Here is a 19,326-nt window from a genome sequence, read left to right as displayed (position 1 = left end):
AGCAGATGGAAGCATGAAGTGCTCCAAAATCTCCTGATAGCTAGCTGCATTGACCCTGCCCTTGATAAAACACAGTGGACCAACACCAGCAGCTGACACGGCACCCCAGACCATCACTGACTGTGGGTACTTGACACTGGACTTCTGGCATTTTGGCATTTCCTTCTCCCCAGTCTTCCTCCAGACTCTGGCACCTCGATTTCCGAATGACATGCAGAATTTGCTTTCATCTGAAAAAAGTACTTTGGACCACTGAGCAACAGTCCAGTGCTGCTTCTCTGTAGCCCAGGTCAGGCGCTTCTGCCGCTGTTTCTGTTTCAAAAGTGGCTTGACCTGGGGAATGTGGCACCTGTAGCCCATTTCCTGCACACGCCTGTGCACGGTGGCTCTGGATGTTTCTACTCCAGACTCAGTCCACTGCTTCCGCAGGTCCCCCAAGGTCTGGAATCGGCCCTTCTCCACAATCTTCCTCAGGGTCCGGTCACCTCTTCTTGTTGTGCAGCGTTTTCTGCCACACTTTTTCCTTCCCACAGACTTCCCACTGAGGTGCCTTGATACAGCACTCTGGGAACAGCCTATTTGTTCAGAAATTTCTTTCTGTGTCTTACCCTCTTGCTTGAGGGTGTCAATAGTGGCCTTCTGGATAGCAGTCAGGTCGGCAGTCTTACCCATAATTTAGATTTTGAGTGATGAACCAGGCTGGGAGTTTTAAAGGCCTCAGGAATCTTTTGCAGGTGTTTAGAGTTAACTCGTTGATTCAGATGATTAGGTTCATAGCTCGTTTAGAGACCCTTTTAATGATATGCTAATTTTGTGAGATAGGAATTTTGGGTTTTCATGAGCTGTATGCCAAAATCATCCGTATTAAGACAATAAAAGACCTGAAATATTTCAGTTAGTGTGCAATGAATCTAAAATATGTGAATGTTAAATTTTCATCATGACATTATGGAAAATAATGAACTTTATCACAATATGCTAATATTTTGAGAAGGACCTGTATGTGTGTTGCCCTGCGATGGACTGGTGACCTGTCCAGGGTGTACCCCGCCTCTCACCCATAGACCGCTGGAGATAGGCACCAGCTCCCCCGCGACCCACTATGGAATAAGTGGTAGAAAATGACTGACTGACTGACTATATATATAATGTGTGCGTGTGTTAATTGTTACTCTCATCTCTCTCTCTCTCAGCAAAGTCCAAACTCAAGCTAATTAAAACGTATCAATATTTTACTGTAGGCTGTCTGTATAAGGCAGAAATTAAAATCACTTGACAATGTAGAAATAATAATAATAATAATAATAATATATATATATATATATATATGTTTCAATTGTTAAAGAACTGCCATGTATGAAACAATGATAAACCGTTTTCTGAAGCATAACTTTTCATCTTCAGTTTCCATCTTTTCTTTTGAACAAAGAAGTTATTGTTCTCTGCACTGTGGTCAAGTTTTGATTTCATTTAAATAAAAAAAATGTGACAGTTCGGTTGTTTTTTCGGTTTTTATTTAAAAGTCTGTAGATGGTAAGTGATTTATTGTTCGTCCTGTCCTATTGCAAGCGGCGGGTTTTTTTATGTCTGTGCTCCACCTGTGTAAAATCTCCCAGTCCACTAAATCGAACGCACCGATCTCCTTGGCAACCGTTCTGTTTTGGAGGTAAGCGCGCATGCGCTCTCGCTTAGTTAATGTGAAATCTCTGGGCGTAACGGTGTTTTCGAGCTGTACTGTGTTGTTGTAATTCAGCAAAATAACATGAACCACAACTAGTTACTCTCCGTTTGCTTTTAACTGGGCTATTTAGCAGCGAGCAGACAGACATTAAACGTAGCGGTGCTCGTTTTAAACGCTGGCCGTTCACAAAAGCCTCGAGCTCCGAGGGGAGAGAAACAAAGCAGGAGCATTGTCTACTATGGCCGCCACCAGGCGCCAGGAGGATGTCTACGATTTAACTCTTAGATTAGAATAAATAAATAAATTCAAATCTATCTCATAGATGTACGTATTACATTTGCTATAATGGTCCCTGATGACTTCTGTTTGACTCGTTTTTTTATTGCAAATACGGCCAAATGAGCTGGTTAACATAACAATTCATACACTACTAAAATACCTTTAATAAAGTTCATTAAATGTGGGGCATGTAGGCTAAGTTGTATTTTCTACTTCTGTGTGTGTAAAAATTATGTGATCAGAATATTTTATTTTCTAAATAGCAAACATCTTATCAGTTCTCAGGACTTGTAATCTCATTATTTTGTATTCTCTAAGAATAATTTCTGTCATATATCAGACTGGCTACATGCAGAAGTATAGCTGATTCTTCTTATGATCATATTCTCTGATGTTGGTTTCGTTTTGACTATAAAGATTTTATAACTCATTTTCTGGGTATAGTTGATTTACACTGTAGATTGGTCACTGGTTACTCACATTTCTGAAGATAACTCATTTAGTGTGGCCTACCTGGTAAATTTGGCAGTGTAATCTGCTTTGCTACAACACAAGGTTATTTGGTGCAGAAGACATTTTGTTATACAAGTACAGAATTATATAGTCAAGACAAACACGTTGTCCTCAATGTGTAAAAAGAAATAAAATGAAGGATAACGTAAGTTTAAAATTTGACTCAGTAAGTCATGCAGACCACTCAAAGCGCTTTACACTAGAGCCACATTAACCCAATCGCACTCACGAATGCTCACACATTCATACACCAATACACAGATCGGTAGGCAACTTGAGGTTAAGTGCCTTGCCCGGGGGCTCATCGACATATGGCAGGAGGAAGCTGGAATCAAACCCACAACCTTCTGATTGCAAGACAACTACTTTTCCTACTGAGCCACAGTCGCCTCAAGTGCCTGAAGTTCAGATTGTGAATCAGTAATCTAACTTTAAATCAATCTATGATCATTTTGTTGCCTTATTAATTTAAAGAATTTTGTCAAATGCATTCTTGTTTTGAGTTTTTTTCCCTGGGTGGTCATTTCCCTTCAACCCACAAGGCAGTTCGTTATGTGGGTGCTTAGTAATACATATAAATTATGTTCATGTTGTGCCTGTAATAAATCTCACACTACAAAGGCAACCGATAGCTCCATGTGCCGCACAAGGTGCCCTTTTTCCCCCTTGAGCACCTGCCCCCTAAAATGTCTGTGCACGCCACTGTATATATATATATATATATATATATATATATATATATATATATATATACACACATATCTCCCTATATATGTTAGAAATTGCTTTGAGATTAGTTAGCATTTAGTTATATTTCTATGCTTTAATCTGGTACCCAGCCTGTTCCTCCTTGAGACCACTGCTGCACCACTTGGTAAAGGTTATTGTTCAATATCCTATGTCCTGAACTACAAAAAACAATTTCTGAAGTCAGAAGGATTATTAAAATAACTGGAGGACTTAAATTGCTTAAAGACAAAACACTATACCTTTTCCCACATAGGCTGAATCTCAGTGGTGAAATAAAACAACACCCTCATAACGCTGGGTCTGCTTTTTGTTTGGGTAATTTGCACATATCAAACAGAGACAGGCTATGTTGGTGATTACACACAAAAAGCAGGCATCACTGATTGCCTTACCAATTCGTGTACATGCCAGCTCAGATCTGTGATAGTCTTTGCAGGCCAAAGGTGAAACCATAGTGGATCAACTTCGACCTCCAAACATCTTTTTTAAATGTCATACTGAAACACAATGAAGGTATATCAAGACCTGTCTTGAGAGGTGATGTCTGAAATGTTATGTCTGCTGGTACTAAGGAGTCTTTTACATGGACTCCACTGTCTTCACTGTCATCAGTCCGCACTGTACTGCTGGTATTGCTTTCATCCTACCAGTCAAAAAACAGAGAAAACAAGCCAGTCTTTCAAAGGATGGGCACTTTATAAAGGGTTAGGGTGAGCCAGGATGAATTTAACAAGAAGAGGTCTTCCAGATTTAGAAGAATTGAGAAAAATAATTTATGGAGGCACGTTTGGACAAGGGCCACATCGAACAGCTTGGCCAGCTGAGCAACATCACAGTGGGATGCCTAATAAGCCTTGCACAATTTTTCACCCCATATTTTATCAATAAAAAAGCTGTTTAAACAGCCTCCAGCCCTGAACCACAGCCGCTACACTGCCTGCCATCTGGAGCCCTCTTTCATTTTATAATCCAACTGTCATTAAAATGCTTTTTCGCAGTTTACAGTTCGTTCCCCATGTGCAGATGTGGAAGTGATCTTCAGACGGGCCTTCTGATCAAAGTGTTTTCTGTTGTCAGGCAGAACACTTACCACCCTTAGGCTACCTTTCAGTTTCATCAGTATGTCATGCCTGCTTTTATTGATTTATTTCAACATTTATCAGGTACCACACCAGTAGAGACCAGGTCAGTGAATAAGAGGTCTGTACTAAAGAGCCACCATCCAGGATGATGAATAGCCGTTATGGAAAAACAAGCCCCAGCATGCCATGTACCGTACCATCAGCAGATTAAACAGGATCAAGATGTCATACCAATGGCTAAAGAAGGCTGGACTAAAAGACAGCACAAATACAATAATCATGGCAGCAAAGAAACAAGCACTCAGCACAAGAGCAATAGAAACTAAGGTCTACCACAACCAGCAGGACCCAAAATGCAGACTGTGAAACAATTCCCCTGAAAGAGTCTGAAATATAAGATGCCTACTACACAAAACCATTATCCAAGTGGCAGGAATAGTGTACTGAAAGATCGTTGCTATTCATAGGCTGGATATCCCAAAAGTAGGAGACACCACCAAGAACAGAGAGTGGGTGGGAATGATAGGACTAAGATCCTGTGTGATTTCGATGTAGACTGGTAATTAGGTGATAGTTACTGAGATAAATGTGAAAGACAAGTCTAATCCATAGAGACACCTTGTTTGGACTCAACAGAGCCTGAAGGATCTACTGTACACATCAAAAAATCTTTTTTTTTAATCTATGCTTAAAATGACCAAAGGTAATTTTGTGGCAAATATTGCCTTAATTTTAGAATGATTCTAAGGTGACTTTTTTACTCTATGACATCACCATTGTAGGTCATTAAAATGAGATTAAGAGTAACTATGTAACACATAAATTTTAGTTTTTATCAGCCCATACAATGGTTATGGCAGTGACTTGTATTATTTGCATTGCCTCCCTATCATGAGACATTGATTCCACATACTTGAGTTGCATGCTGTCCAGTGACCCGTGGTCTCCTCACTGATGTGGCATGGTGCACATGGTGTTAATACTCTGACTGGGTGTTGATTGAAGTTCCCCTAAAGCCAGTGACGCATGTTGCCTTTGTTTGGCATCCGTCCCGGTGTAGGAACTGATGCCATATTCTGCCTGTCTGCGGCATGTGTTCCCTCTCCTCAAAGCACAGCGGCTGGTGCCACTCAACCACTAAGTCCCCCACTCCCCTCGCCATTCTTCCCACCCACTGGCATCTCTGTGGGCACCCCAGTCCAAGCATGTCTGCACTAATGAAGTCAAATTAATTTAATGGATGCCCATGCTGCCTGTATCTGGGGTGCTTGGCAGGGGGACAGTTTTAACGTTCAGTTTTCAGGCTCCAAACCTCATACATATCCAAAAGCTGATATTCCTGTTCGATGTGTTGAGCTGAAACTGACAAGCATATCATCCTTGGTTGCACCACTGTGCCCTGGTTAATTCAGAAATGGTCTTCAGCGCTTACAGAAATTATGACAGGAATGTTTCACAGTTCACTTGTTAGAGGCCAGGTGTTCTCAGCTAATTAAAGTTGAAACAGCGAGAAAAGCGAAAAGAAGTGGTAAATGAACATGAGCGACAGCCATCATTAACATTTACCACCTTCTGCTTCCAACCTTAAAAAATCCCTGTTAATTTTAATGGGGTATACAATAATTATTTTTCTCTAGTAATCCTCGAAGCCCTTGTGTCTTTTCCCATGCTGGTGCTGATCAAAACAAGCTGGCTTTTCACATCAGGGACTGCCGTGGCTAGGATTTCTACTTTAAATGAAGGCAGCTGGACTCTGTATGTGTTTGGACCAGAGCTCAGTGTGCTCTCCAGGGTTCTCAGCTTTCCTCTTCCCATACACATGTGCCCACAAAAAGTTTCCTCCAGCGCCCATGCGATGTGAAGATCGGCAGGCTTTGAGGTCTGACAGTCGCCAGCACATCCACAGGCATCTGGGTATTTAGACTGAGTCGGAGACCCTCGTGGTTAGAAAAGAAAAATGGTCCCAGTGGGTGGGAGAGAGGCTCATTGCTTACTTCCTTAATTGTCAATCGTCACCATTAGGTGATCAGCAGATGATCTTATCCTTGAAGATACAATGTTGCTTCACTTGGTGTTAGGATTAAATATCTGATATTTGGAGACAAAATATTGGGCTTCAAGAAATAACTAGGGCCCATATCTTTATGGTGTGTGGATAATTATATTTTAAAACTCACCAGTAAGCTAGACTCATGACAGATCTCTTCTATACGAACGTTTATTAAGTCTCCCTAACCATTCTTCTGACCAAAAGGAAGCAGCATTTCTTCAGGGAAAAATGATCCATGATGGCACATGTTCCAGAAACCAACAGGATAATTCTATATTTGTCCCTGATATCATATGCTATTTGCTGTGGAGGAAAAGCAAGTCTTTTTGCATTAAGAAGTCTTCTGCAGATGGGCCAAGGCAGTGACAGAGACTGAGCTTTAGTATGCCAACTCCAAATGCATAAAAAGTCTGTCTTGAATTTCCATCCTGAAGAAATGTGTTAGTAATTAAGGTCCAGCCATGTTTATTGAATAAAAACTCATTTATGCATTGTGTTTATGCACAATCAGAAACACTCATATCTTACATCTACACACACAAAAACATTGTGGCTTTTTATATTTCCACAGAACATCTGCACTCAATATGGAATCAATTTTGCTTTTATTACTCACGTGGAAAAATGTATGTAAGTCTTGGATTGTTATTCAAACACAGGCCACTTGGGGAAAAAAACAAAGAATGTTGTACCATGTAGGTTTTTAGAGCAACGGACAGCCATGTAGGAGTGGGCTAGTCAGTTTAACTCCATGCTAAACAAGTCATCTCGCAAATGCAATTAGATTTCTGCTGTCTTGACGTCTAGAAAATGTCCTCCCACACCATTACACTACCATCACCAGCCTGAACCATTGATACAAGGCAAGACGCATCCTACTTTTATATTATTTATGCCGAATTAAGATCTTACCATCTGAATATCACAGCTGAAATAAAGGTTCATTGGACCACGCAACATTTTCTGATTTTTGTTGTCCATTTCTGAATTGTAGCTGGAAGGAGTGCCCCTTTGGATGTAATGATTGATCACTTATGCTACTATTGCCATTCAATCTCCTTGAACCAGTTTATCCCTTCCCCTTATAACCTCTGACACTAGAAATTAATTTTTATGTCAACAAAACCGGAGTTCCCTGTATATTTTCTCGTTTTCAGAGTAGTTTTGTGATAATGAGGAAATGGTTATGTGAAAATCCCAGTAGATCAGCAATTTGTGAAATACTCAGACCAACCTGTTGTGCACTAACAACCATGCTACGTTCAAAGTCACTTTAGTTCCCTTTCTGCATCATTCTGATGTTGCCTTTGAACTACAGTAAGTCGTCTTAAACCACATCTAGAGTTGCTGAAATGTGATTCACTGAGTTGCTATTTATGTTAACAAGCAACTGAACAGGCATACATCATGAAGTGACCGATGAGTGTGTATATTTCACTTTTCATTTTCCCTGTATATTACAGATAATGCTTCCTCCTCAGCAGTTTTGCTCCTGATATTTAGTTAGATGTCGGATGTTTATCATTGCATTTAAATGTGTGTTAATATGCATGAAGCTATGCATAAAAAACATATTAACTCCATAAAACACAAAGTAAATGTGTTTTTTCTTTCCAAAATTCAAACAGTGATGTGAAGATAGAAAACCAGTAAGATAAAATATGGCACACAAATGGTGTAAAACCTCCCAGCTTGTCTTGTTTGATATGGCGTACCATGATTCCTCTATTGCCGTATCATTGAGCTAAAGAGATCTCTTGCAGAAAATTGTTCAATTGAGCGTCTCACCCAGCCGTTGCTCAAGAGTTGTATTACAGAAGCAGGACTTTCAGGTGGGGAAAACAGTGTTTAAAGAAAAACACCTCTAAAAATGGATCTACCTGGTATTGGAAAATGAACACCAAAACCTGGTGTTCATCCAGCTGACAATAACTCCTTCAATAGCAATGATCACAATCAGTTAAACATGGCTGAGTGGTGACAGGATCTTCTCAGAGTTTGCAGAGGACTGCTGTTTGAGAGAAAGCGCAGTAAAATCTGTGTTACGATCTCACCAGAACAAAAGGAAGTTCTAATAATACTCACTCTCCCAACAGTTTCCCAGACCAATGGCAGTAAGTGAAAGAAGATTACAGTGTTGATGCCATGTTGTGTTTTCACACCTCCTTTGTTCTAAATGGTGAGTATGTATTGCTCCCACAATTCTTCCATTTTTATTTGCAATGCCAATGTCATAGCTAACATTTAAGAGAGAATCCGGACCAGGGTATAGGATGCCACATCAATGACGCTGCAGCCATGTTGACTGTCCCTGCATTGTTGTATGAGACGCATTGCTACTGACAAGCTGTCTCTGCTGATGTCTGTTGGCCCTGTCTGCTGGCAAGCCTTGCAGAAGCTCAGAGTCTTTCTCTGTCATCGTGCCTCTTCCTCCAAACATGCACTGGGATTGGTCTCCATCTCTAAGCCTGGCAGTAGACTCACTTTCCTCAAAGTTTGTCGACAAACACATACACATCACACTTTGTAGTGAGAAAGGGCACTCTTAGTCAATGCAGAGGTAAATGTGCTCACTCACTCAGATGCAATTTAACTAATTTAATTAACTAATAAACTTTTTCACATTTTATGTTACAAACAAACTTCATTGTATTTTGATGGTATCTTAAGTGATAGACCAACACCAAGTGGCTTATAACTGCGATGTGGAAGGATTTTGTTTTTCTAAATTGTTTAACAAATACAAATCCAAAAAGTGTGGAAGGCCAAAAAACAGAGCAGAAAGGTCATGGAATGAAAATTTGAACAGAAATTTAAAACAAGGTTAAATAAAAAAATAAAAAAATCCTAGGCTTTTAAGATATCCCGGCACATTATCATATCCATAATCTGAAAAAGGAAAGAGTATGGTGCAATGTACACCTACTACTGACAAGCAGGGCGAGGAGAGAATTGATTAGAGATGCCGCCAAGCTGGCCCATGGTAACTCTGGAGGAGATGCAGAGATCCACAGCTTGGGTGAGTTGAGAGGACTAGTTTTGTGCACTCCACAAATATGGCCTTTGTGGAAGAGTGGAAAGAAGAAAGCCATATAAAGCTAATCAGCCAAAAAAGCCATAAAAAGTTAAGCTTGCGTTATTTTCCTCAACCAATAGAAGGGACGTGGATGTACAAGATGGTGCTCTTGTCGGTTGAAACATGTGAAAGGCTATCCATGGCAGAAAACAAACTCAACACATAAGCATGGAGACTCCATCCCCACTATATAAAATGTGATGGCAGCAACATGCAGTGGGGATGCTCTTCTTAAGTAGGGATAGCAAAGCTAACCAGAGTTTATTGGAAGATGGATGGATTAACACAGGCCAATCCTGTAAGAAAACCTGTGGTTGTAACATCACAAAATATAAAACAGTTGAATGAGGGGTTTGAACACTTTTGGTCAGGCACTGGAAAGACATTACAGTCTACAATGTCAACTGACAAAATTGGGGGAATTTCATAAGACCACCTGATGAATAGAGTTTAGATTTCTGACTATTAGCTTTTATTATTTTATTAACCATAAATCTTTAAGTCCATGCCATATTTGTTGGGTTGTATGACATCTGGTCTTTTCTACAAAAGGATGTGTCTGAGGAGGAGCAAAAAGCAGGAGAAAGGCAAAGATGGGAAGAGAAAGACAAAGACAAGAGGAGAAAAATGACATCTCCATATTAAGGGCTGTGTTGCCAGTGTCAGTTCTAATTTTACAGCGCCTGTGGGGAGCTGAATGCAACCAGTCAGCTCTGGTCTCATCTTGTTCCTCCTCCATTTTGAATCAGGGCAGATGAATCCCAAGCTGGGGGGAAAGGAATATTACTGGCAAATTGGTTTTAGATTAAAGGAGGTGGAGAAGCATTCTGCTTTCTCAGCTCTTTCCCAGGTGCACTTAATCTAATTTCATTAAATAGATGAGGACGGATGATCACTTGTGTCGAAACATTAAGAAGATACCTTTTCACAGTCAGTAAAAAATGTTAAGGTTGTCAGTGGTCTGGTGGGTGGCCTGTTTATTATAGAACAGAGTTGAGTTGACTCTAGGAGGCCTGGCTGGATCCAACCCAGCAGCAGATGTTATAGATAGGTATGAAGGAGGGAAAACATACTGGTTATACATAAATTAATGGTCACTCTTGAGTTTTTGAAGATGGCTACAGAGAAAAGGTAAGAAACTCTGGCCTTAAGAGTAAGGGAACAGAGCAGATGGAGAATGAAGATAATTAGTCAAGAAAAACATGGAAAGCTGAGGGTAGGTTTTATTTTTTGCATCTTAACATCACTGCTTTTACTACAGCTGATATTCCAAATTCAACAACAAAGAGGATTTACTAAGCCAGGATGAAACATTCTTAATTCAGATGATGTGATACAGCCTTTATTCAGTAAACTGGATGAAGATACAGAGGAAGAGGGTGAATTAATATGTCGAACCGAGGCAGGGAGCAGCCCTGATAAATGACTAGATCACAGCTATAAAAGAACCATAGACAGAATGAGATGATGGTTCTCAAAGACTTTCAGAGACAGACACAATTTCTGCTGAGTGGCTGCTCAGCAAATGGGACCAAATGGAATTAACCAACCTGGTAGTTCTTCACTATGGTGCAGTGCTTCTGCCATTTTACGCATAGACTGACATCAAATTGAATATTGGCATAGCTGAAATAACACAGAAGACACTGGAGAAGCCAGGTCAAGACAGACAAGTGGACATAATGAAGATAGCATGGCATTCCTTTAGAGTCTACAAATCACCATTACGAGATAAATCTCACTCTATTTCTCTGACCCTCAAATAAAAGAGGAATTCTTTTGATTTCAAACAGTCAGATACTGAAAGGTTTGGCTAGTTCCCACTCTACCTGGGGAACACAGAGGTATGGAAAAAGATTTCTTAAGCTGTAGTTTAAATGACACATTTAACAATATCGACTCTTGTGAAATGTGTAAGGTGACACGCTCAACTGCTTCACATCAGTGTAAAATAGAAAAAAAATAAGAAAGAGATACCAAGCTGTTGGCAGTCATTTAGCTCATCCTGCTGAACATTCACAAGACAGTTAAAGCTGTTGAAATATAACATATCATCCTTATTTACGATAAAGGACACATCTTCTAACATGGAACTGCATGATGATACCACAGATATTTTTCCAATAGAAATATAAACAGTTATTCAAGGAATTTGACAATTTCAGGCACTATCTGGATTTTTTTGTTTATAAAAGGCATTTGCTGATACAGTCCTTGTTTCAGTCAATGGCATGTAGAAAAATAATACACAAAATTTCATCAGTATTGCATATATAGTCTATATAGTAGTATGGTGACCCTTTGCATACTTTCCACCCAGTTTCTTCTGGCAGTGACATATTTTGTCTCAACTAATGTTTCTGTAGGTCAACCTAAATATACAGCTCCAACATAGATCCATCATTAGTTAAAATATATCAGGTTAGATAAATAAAACTACAGTCCTAAAAAACTCACTTCTTACTCCTGCTGGAGCCAATGTTTGCATGTTTACTCTGTTTTGATATAACTGGTGATAACCTGCCTGGTAACAAAACTTATGGAAAATGTTAAACTTCGGCTAAATAAACTTCGAGTTTTGTTTAAACATCATAAACGTTAGTGGCTGGTGTTTCAACTGCTCTCTGTTGAGCTTTTGTGTGACAGCTGGGAAAATGTCAGCACAGGTAGAGCAGGCCGCATGACATACAGAGAGAAAGCCAAAGCAGTCTCTCACTCTGAATGTGACTGAACCCAGACACATTAAATCAACAAAAATCATGTGCAAAGTCCAAGAGACAGAGTACCATTTTATTATGATGTATTCACATTTATCTGTTAACAGTGACTCATGGGTCACATTAAACAGTGTGAAGGACAAAACTCAAACTATATAGAAATAATTCAGCAACCCACCTTTATGAATTAGCAATACTGTCTCAAATGCATTGGTATATTTATGTTCACTTTAGAACACCTTCAGTAATAGATGTACTTTGTACTTTTTCAGTCACTGACAACCGGTCTTTCAATATGACAGACTAAAGGCTTGAATCACAGGTCGAGATGGCAATGAGTGGGGGCCAAGGGTTAGGTCTTTTTTATGTTTTGGACTGGGGGCAAACTGAATAAATATCAAATTCTATCACATTTTAAGCTACAATGTACCTTTACCTGAAAACATATAAAATGTTTATGGAGTCTGTGTACTTTTGAAATGCATTGTATCTCATTACCCTTTTGATGATCAGATCCCAGATTTTCCATAAAAACATTTATGGGGGAAAAAACTAGATATGACTGCTCATTTCATCAAGACTGTTACCATGGACAGAAAAGTCATGCTGGAAGAACTGGAGGAAACCTGAAAAATTCTAAACAACTGAAGTCTAAAATACTGGAAACACATCATCGCAGGTTTTGTGAAGTGTTGCTTCGATACTTGCAAGCTTCACAACATGCAGCCATCCAAACTTACTTTACTATAGTACATTGTGACTGTTATTCAAATACACTGTAACTGATTGCCCTCCGGAGGCACACCTGGAAACAAAATTCTCATGAAGTTAATCTGTGAAATCCCGACAATGTGGCTGTTCAGGTGGCGGCTAATCTGATATGAAAGGAGTCTTTTCTTTTTCATTGGATAGATATGGAAGAGCTGGCACCTGCTTCAGCAAAAGGTTGCAGAAAATTATCACTGGCAAGCTATCTTCAGTGCCGGCAATTACAAATGACAGTGTTTGTCTTTCTCCTTATGAAACAACATTTCTTTCATAGCTTTTTTTACCTGATTTTAGTGATGGCTTGTCAAATTATCTTTTGCTCATCCTCGTTTGCTCAGTAATTTAATATGGTTGTTGTACAGTTCTCATCACCTTGATTAGCAGAAGGTGTGCTTCTGAGGACTAAAAAGGTCATCACTGCTATGGTTGTTATCTAGATTCTTTATACTGTTTATTGCCAGGGTTCCTCCCATTTCTTCATGTTAAAACTTCATACCTTTCCAGACTTTGATTTCCAAAGTTAGTAATCATTTTATCCTATTAAAAGATAGAGACAAAAGCTCACCAGAGAAGAGAATAAGATGGCTAGATGGATGACTGAAAGCATGAATAGATGGACAGAGAGAATGTTTAGAAAGTGGGATAGGGAACCAAGTTCCAAATTTAAAACTGTTTCTCCATATGATTTTTGTGCTCTTGACAACATTTTTCTGACAATGCAAACATGTTACTGGAGTGAAGGTTGAGTAGCACTGCTATTGCTTCCAGACAAATACAACTATGATACAGTCACTTGTAGAAGTATTCATACAACTTGAACTTTTAAGCAAATTATCACACTTAAAATCAAGAAGTTTGGTGTACTGTATTAGGGTTTTAAGTGATAAATCAAACCAAAGTAGTTAAATTTGTAAAATACAAGGAAAAGTATTAAAGGTTTATGAATGTCAAATGTTTTGCAGATACAAATCTGGAATGTCTGGCTTGCTTTTGTATTTAGCCTCCCACTTTGGAGAACAACCTTTAGCTAATTACAGCTGAGAATCTTTGGGAAATGGTTCTATCAGTTTTGTAGATAAGACTGAAATTGCTGCCCTTCTTCTTTGTAAAACAGCTCAACCTTGGTCAGATTGTATGGACAGCATACATACATTTTTATATCATATCAGTTTTCTATCTATTTTCATGTCTTGCCACAGACACCCAGTTGGACGTAGGGAACACATTAATAATGATTGATCTAAGCCAATCTGCTGCAGCTCTGGCTTTAAGTTTAGGGTCTATGTCCTTTTGGAAGGTAAACTGCTTCCATCAAATCTTTCAACCTTTGACACTTTTTATTTGGTTCTTTTCCCCTTCTCATCAACTGTGATCAGCTTCCCTGTCACTGTTGAAGAAAACCATCCCCCAAGCATGATGGTGCCACCACTATGTTTCACGGTTTGCATGGAAGTTGAGGTATGGTGTGAAAATAAAAACTTTGGTTTTGATCTGACCAGAACACCTTCCACATGTCCGTCTGTGTGCCCCACATGACTTCTGGCAAACTGCAAACAGGAATTTTCGTGGCCTTTTCCAACAATGACTTCTTTACTACTCTTCATTAAACTGTTTGTTCACTAATGCTCTTTAACAAACATCTAATGCCTTTACAGAACAGCAGAAGTTATACTGGGACCAAATTACACCCAAAGGGACTAGATTTACTAATTAGGTGACTTCAGAAGACAATTCTTCTTTATTTTAATTGCACACCGTTTTGTTTTGATCTATCTCATAAAATCCTAATAGAATACACTGAAGTTTTGGATTATAATGTGACAAAATGTGAAAACGTTCGAGCCACATGCCTTTGCTCTGAGCGGTAAAGGCAACAGTTAGCTGAAAGCTTGGACTTTAATTATACATTAAATATGAGAAAGTTTGTTTTTCAGACAATTTGCCATTAAAGCATAACCTCTGGGATTTTTCCAAACTGCTCAAACGCAGATTGTTTGTGTATTGCAGAATCAAACTTTTATAGTACTAAAATCTGTTTATATGTGGTATAAGTCAGAAGTAACTGAGCAGTAGAGAAAACAAAACCTTGCACCAGAAACACTTTCTGAGCTGCTATCCAGTTTTACCCCCTACACTCATGCCAAGGATCAGCATAGAAACTGACAGGCTAGCTACATTTTGCTTTTGACGTGTCGACTAGCGAGTGCCTTCCACTCCTTCTCGCTTCAGTAAAGAGATAAAAGCCTATTGACTTGCCAGGCAACAGTTAATGCAAATTGTGCCTGCTATCAATGTATTATTTATAAGGAGAGTTGCAGATGTTTTCACATAACTGAAAGCTATGCTTACAGAAGATTAGGCATGGTATCTTATTCATTTACCTCAGGGTAATTCCTAAACTGTGGAGGAATTAGGATGCGTGAGATTCCCCAAAGGTGTTTCATCTTGTAAGCAGGTGGTTGCTATCAGCCAACCGCTTTTAAGTCGGCAACAAACACATGCACAAAGGTGAAACTGACACGGCACTGGTACGGAATTATCAAATGGTAAAGTTTAAGAAAACTTTTCCCATAGGAGAAAACCTTTTCTTTTTCCATACAAAATGTTAAGCTGAAATAATAAATGCTCAAACTTAAGATCAGAAACCTCTATGAGGTGTTGGATGTACCTACAGACACACTGGTTGACACCCCTGGTTAATATACTTTGGACACCCTCGTTCTAGAGCTTCCACGGTCCTGGGTCTTCTATATGCTCTCATTCTCCAGCTCATCCCACCAGTTCTCTAGATGATTTAGGTCTATAGACTTAGATGACCATAGAAGAAATTTGATTTTGTGTCTGGTGAGCCACTTCTGTGTTGATTTAGCCAAATATTTTGGACGCCCTTCTTTACAGTGGTTCTCTAATAGTGAGCTTTGGATATAATTTTTAATGCCTTACAGTCCTGCTCACTGCACATGGTGGCAAGATAAATATGGGTCCTCGTCCAGCCATATTTTAAAAGAAATAATTTGGGGTGCCAATAATTGTGTGCCATCACTAGATTAAGGCTTTTTACACATTTTTTACAGAGATGCCAGCAAATTTGTCTGTATCGGTAAGCAATAGATGAATGTAATAAGATTAATAGAGATGCAAAGGTTTGCTGTGGCAAATGCTAATATGCTAGATAATGTATGGTTAAAAATTTTAAAAATGGCGCAAAAAACTGTTTTTTTTACACAAAATAATCAACAATGAATAGATCTCTCTGTGGCTCTTTTTTTTACCCAACAACACCTTCTGACTGTCTCCTCTCTCTAGATGGGAGCTTTAATTTTGTTATTCACAACTCCCAGTCACTTCATGTGGTGTGTGAATAAACACAGGAAAAGCATCCTTACCTTGTCGTCAATGTCACTTTCGCTGTCACACTGTAACAGAAAACAGACAAACACGGGGAATGTTAGGAATTATTCATTCGGCTCCCCCACGTAGCATAATCATTGCAGATGTTATTTTTGTGTGCCACCTTTTATTCACTGTCATCTCTCAGAGCAAACAACACAGGATGAAGACGGAAAGGAGAGTGTGCTACTCAAAGAGAGGTTTTTTTTCCATGTTTCCAAAGGAGCGCACAAACTGACAGAAAGCCATTCTGGTGTTTTTGTTACAAATTCAATGCTGGAAGTTTGCAAAAGATGTGAAAACGAACACTGCAACAGGGTTCTATTATAAAGAGCATTCAGCAGCAGCTTGTCATTTAGCCCTTTAAGTTTGCTTTATAATTGGACGATAGCATCTCAAGGACACAAGTTCTTTGAATTCTCCATCCTTGTTCCTATTTAGTGTGGTATTTCAAATCTACCTTGTGACAAGCCTGTCTTTAATTTCTATGTCAGACTTTTACAAGGATAAACAAACTGAATAACAAGAAAGTCTGTTTTGTGATATGTGCGTTGTCTAGCATGGTAGAGGGCCAAATCACTTTCTATTCACAGAAGAAGTGAAGAGGTTAGTCGTCAACACCGAAACATTTCATAAGTCATTTCACCTTTAAAAAGTGTGTGGATTAGGCTCAGATGTCTTGAGAGGACACAATGAAATTTAAGACCTTGTTGCAGAGAAACAGATAATGAGAATACTGCCTTTCATTTCTGACATGTCCACAGATACAAATTTCTCTTTTTAGCAAGAAAAAAACAAAAACACAGCTAACACAAATTCTGTAAATAATACTCAACCTAAGTCTCAAGAAGGGTGTGAAGATAAGGTTAGGTTAATAATTGTAAAGGCAAAGTTGATTGTACAATATTTAGTATTTTAATCAATTTAATCTACTATATATATCACTTATTAGCTTTCACTTGTGACCCTTTCCCCTGAGACAGTAGGTGGTGAAGATGTGCAAACAGGAGTGCTCAAACTGAGGGACAGTCCCACTGGACCTCACAGCGGGACGCATAAGAGGCAGAGCAATTGAAGTGAAGAGTCACAATGAGAGAGCTGGATGGTCCCCAGTGCAAATCTGCCTTCAATCTGTCAATTAAGTCTGCAGTAACATCTTAAAGTGGAGCCTTTTTATTTTGTTTGACTCCCTGTCAGAGCTGGGACAATGAAGAGTGACCTGGGTCAATGGAGGCACAGCAGCCTTTTGTTGTGAGTGTGCAGTGGGTCCAAATGTATAATTAGGTACCGAGAGTAATCAGAGCAAGGACTCAGTGGCCAGGATCGCTCAGGAGAGGATAATGGGAGCATGTATGTGTGGGGGACCATGCAAGAATGATTCCTCCTACTGTTCTGAAACAGCAGGAGTCCATGCTGCTTGGGGGTTTCAATGGAAAATGAACAATGCTACTCAGCCAACTGGGAAGGTTTATTCTAGGACCTACATTACTAACTGAAGTATAAACACCCAGACAAGGCCTTGGTTCTTTTTTCACACACATTAATAATATTCCTACTAATGTGAGTTGCTGTTTAGTTAACATACAAAACTAGAAACACGCATTTATATAGACAGTGACTTGCAAAAGTATCCATACCTCTTGAGCTTAGTCACCTTTTGTCACATTGCAACCACAAAGGTCAGTGTCTTTTTTAATTTTTTTTTATGATGTTTTTCTAAATCTACAGAAATTGGGGCATAACTGTTAAGTGTGAGAAAAAAAACAATGCATTACCATAATCATTAAAAATTCAAAAGTGTTGCATTCATTTGTAATCTTTCTAGAACAACTAGTTACAGAGCCAAGTTTTTGTAGGGTACGTCTTGAAAGGTTTTTCACCTCTAGACAGATTCTTCTTTGCAAAATGGCTTTATGAGAGCAACTTTGAACATCAATTTTCAAGATTCTCAATTTGATTCAGGCCGTTACGTTGACTGGGTGTCTTAACACATAAATGTGATTTGTTTTAAACCATTCCATTGTAGCTCTGTGTTCTTGTTTTGGGTTTTTGTCCTGCGGTAGAATTTTTATTTTTTATACTGTATCCAGTCACGGCGTTTCAGGCATATCATATGGAGCAGATGGCTGCCTACATGTGCCTGGGCAGTTTTGCTCTACAAAAACGATAATGCTAGACAGTGACCTTCAACCATTAGAGTAATTGGCCCATCATTCCATACCCTAAGACCCTACTGTTGTGTGGGTGGTGGATGTTAGGGAGTAATGGGTGGGCACCAAGGCACAAGCATGAATCCTCTCTTGAGGGCCAGCTGTAGGTCATGCACTAGACAGAACCTCCAACCCAGTGTAAAGTCTTTTGCAGCCTTTTATAATGTTTTACTTTCAGGATTTCTCAATTTGTTTGCTCCATTCATCTTAAAGTCAAATAGCTTCTCTGACTAGCTTCCCAAAACATGATATCTTTGTCTATGCAAATAGTACAAAATGAAGCAAATAAAAATGAGAATACATCTAATCTCGTACACCACTGTCTCCTCAGGAAATCAGCTGTAATGTATTCTTGGCATGCAGCTAAAAGGATGACTTCCATCTCACAGCGGTTATGGGCTCCACTCTATTACAAAAGATGAGTATAAACCGTAGGTGATGGAGATGAACAACTAGCTCTGTCTATTCCCCAGGTGCATGCTTTTTCTTGTTGTTGCAGCAGTAGCCATGACACTAGAGATGAGGCCTTGAAAGGCTGGAGCAGGCGAGAAGGAAAAATAATATCAAAAAGCACAGCATGGTGCTTATCCTTTTACAAGAAGCATGCACTGAGCAGAGTGTAAAGGGGAATACTAGCTCAGACATAGACAGAGACACAGCACAACACAGCAGGGAGAGAGAAAGGCAGGTGGAACACAGTAGCTAAATGCTAAGAACAAGCAGGGGGGATACTACAGAGATAAAGGGAAATGCGGATGGATGTAATGCTCCAGCTATTTTGTCAGTACTTTGTGTGATTGCCCTGTTGGG

At 39.3% G+C, this 19,326-nt stretch overlaps 1 protein-coding gene across 9 annotated transcripts in view; it reads right to left on the bottom strand.

Annotated features, from left to right (window-relative positions):
• The window catches only part of fbrsl1 (fibrosin-like 1), a 427,092-nt gene that overhangs the window by 104,464 nt on the left and 303,302 nt on the right, over window positions 1-19,326 (bottom strand). For all 9 annotated transcript variants that reach the window (XM_047380816.1, XM_047380812.1, XM_047380817.1 and 6 more), the window contains one exon: window positions 16,303-16,332. In XM_047380816.1, coding sequence (XP_047236772.1) covers window positions 16,303-16,332 — 30 coding nt within the window. The remainder of the gene's footprint in view (window positions 1-16,302; window positions 16,333-19,326) is intronic.

The sequence above is a fragment of the Girardinichthys multiradiatus genome, chromosome 12, assembly GCF_021462225.1.
Source record: "Girardinichthys multiradiatus isolate DD_20200921_A chromosome 12, DD_fGirMul_XY1, whole genome shotgun sequence".
Lineage (NCBI taxonomy): Eukaryota > Metazoa > Chordata > Actinopteri > Cyprinodontiformes > Goodeidae > Girardinichthys > Girardinichthys multiradiatus.
Note: the sequence above shows the minus strand (reverse complement) of the source record. Positions and strands in the feature narration are given on the sequence as shown.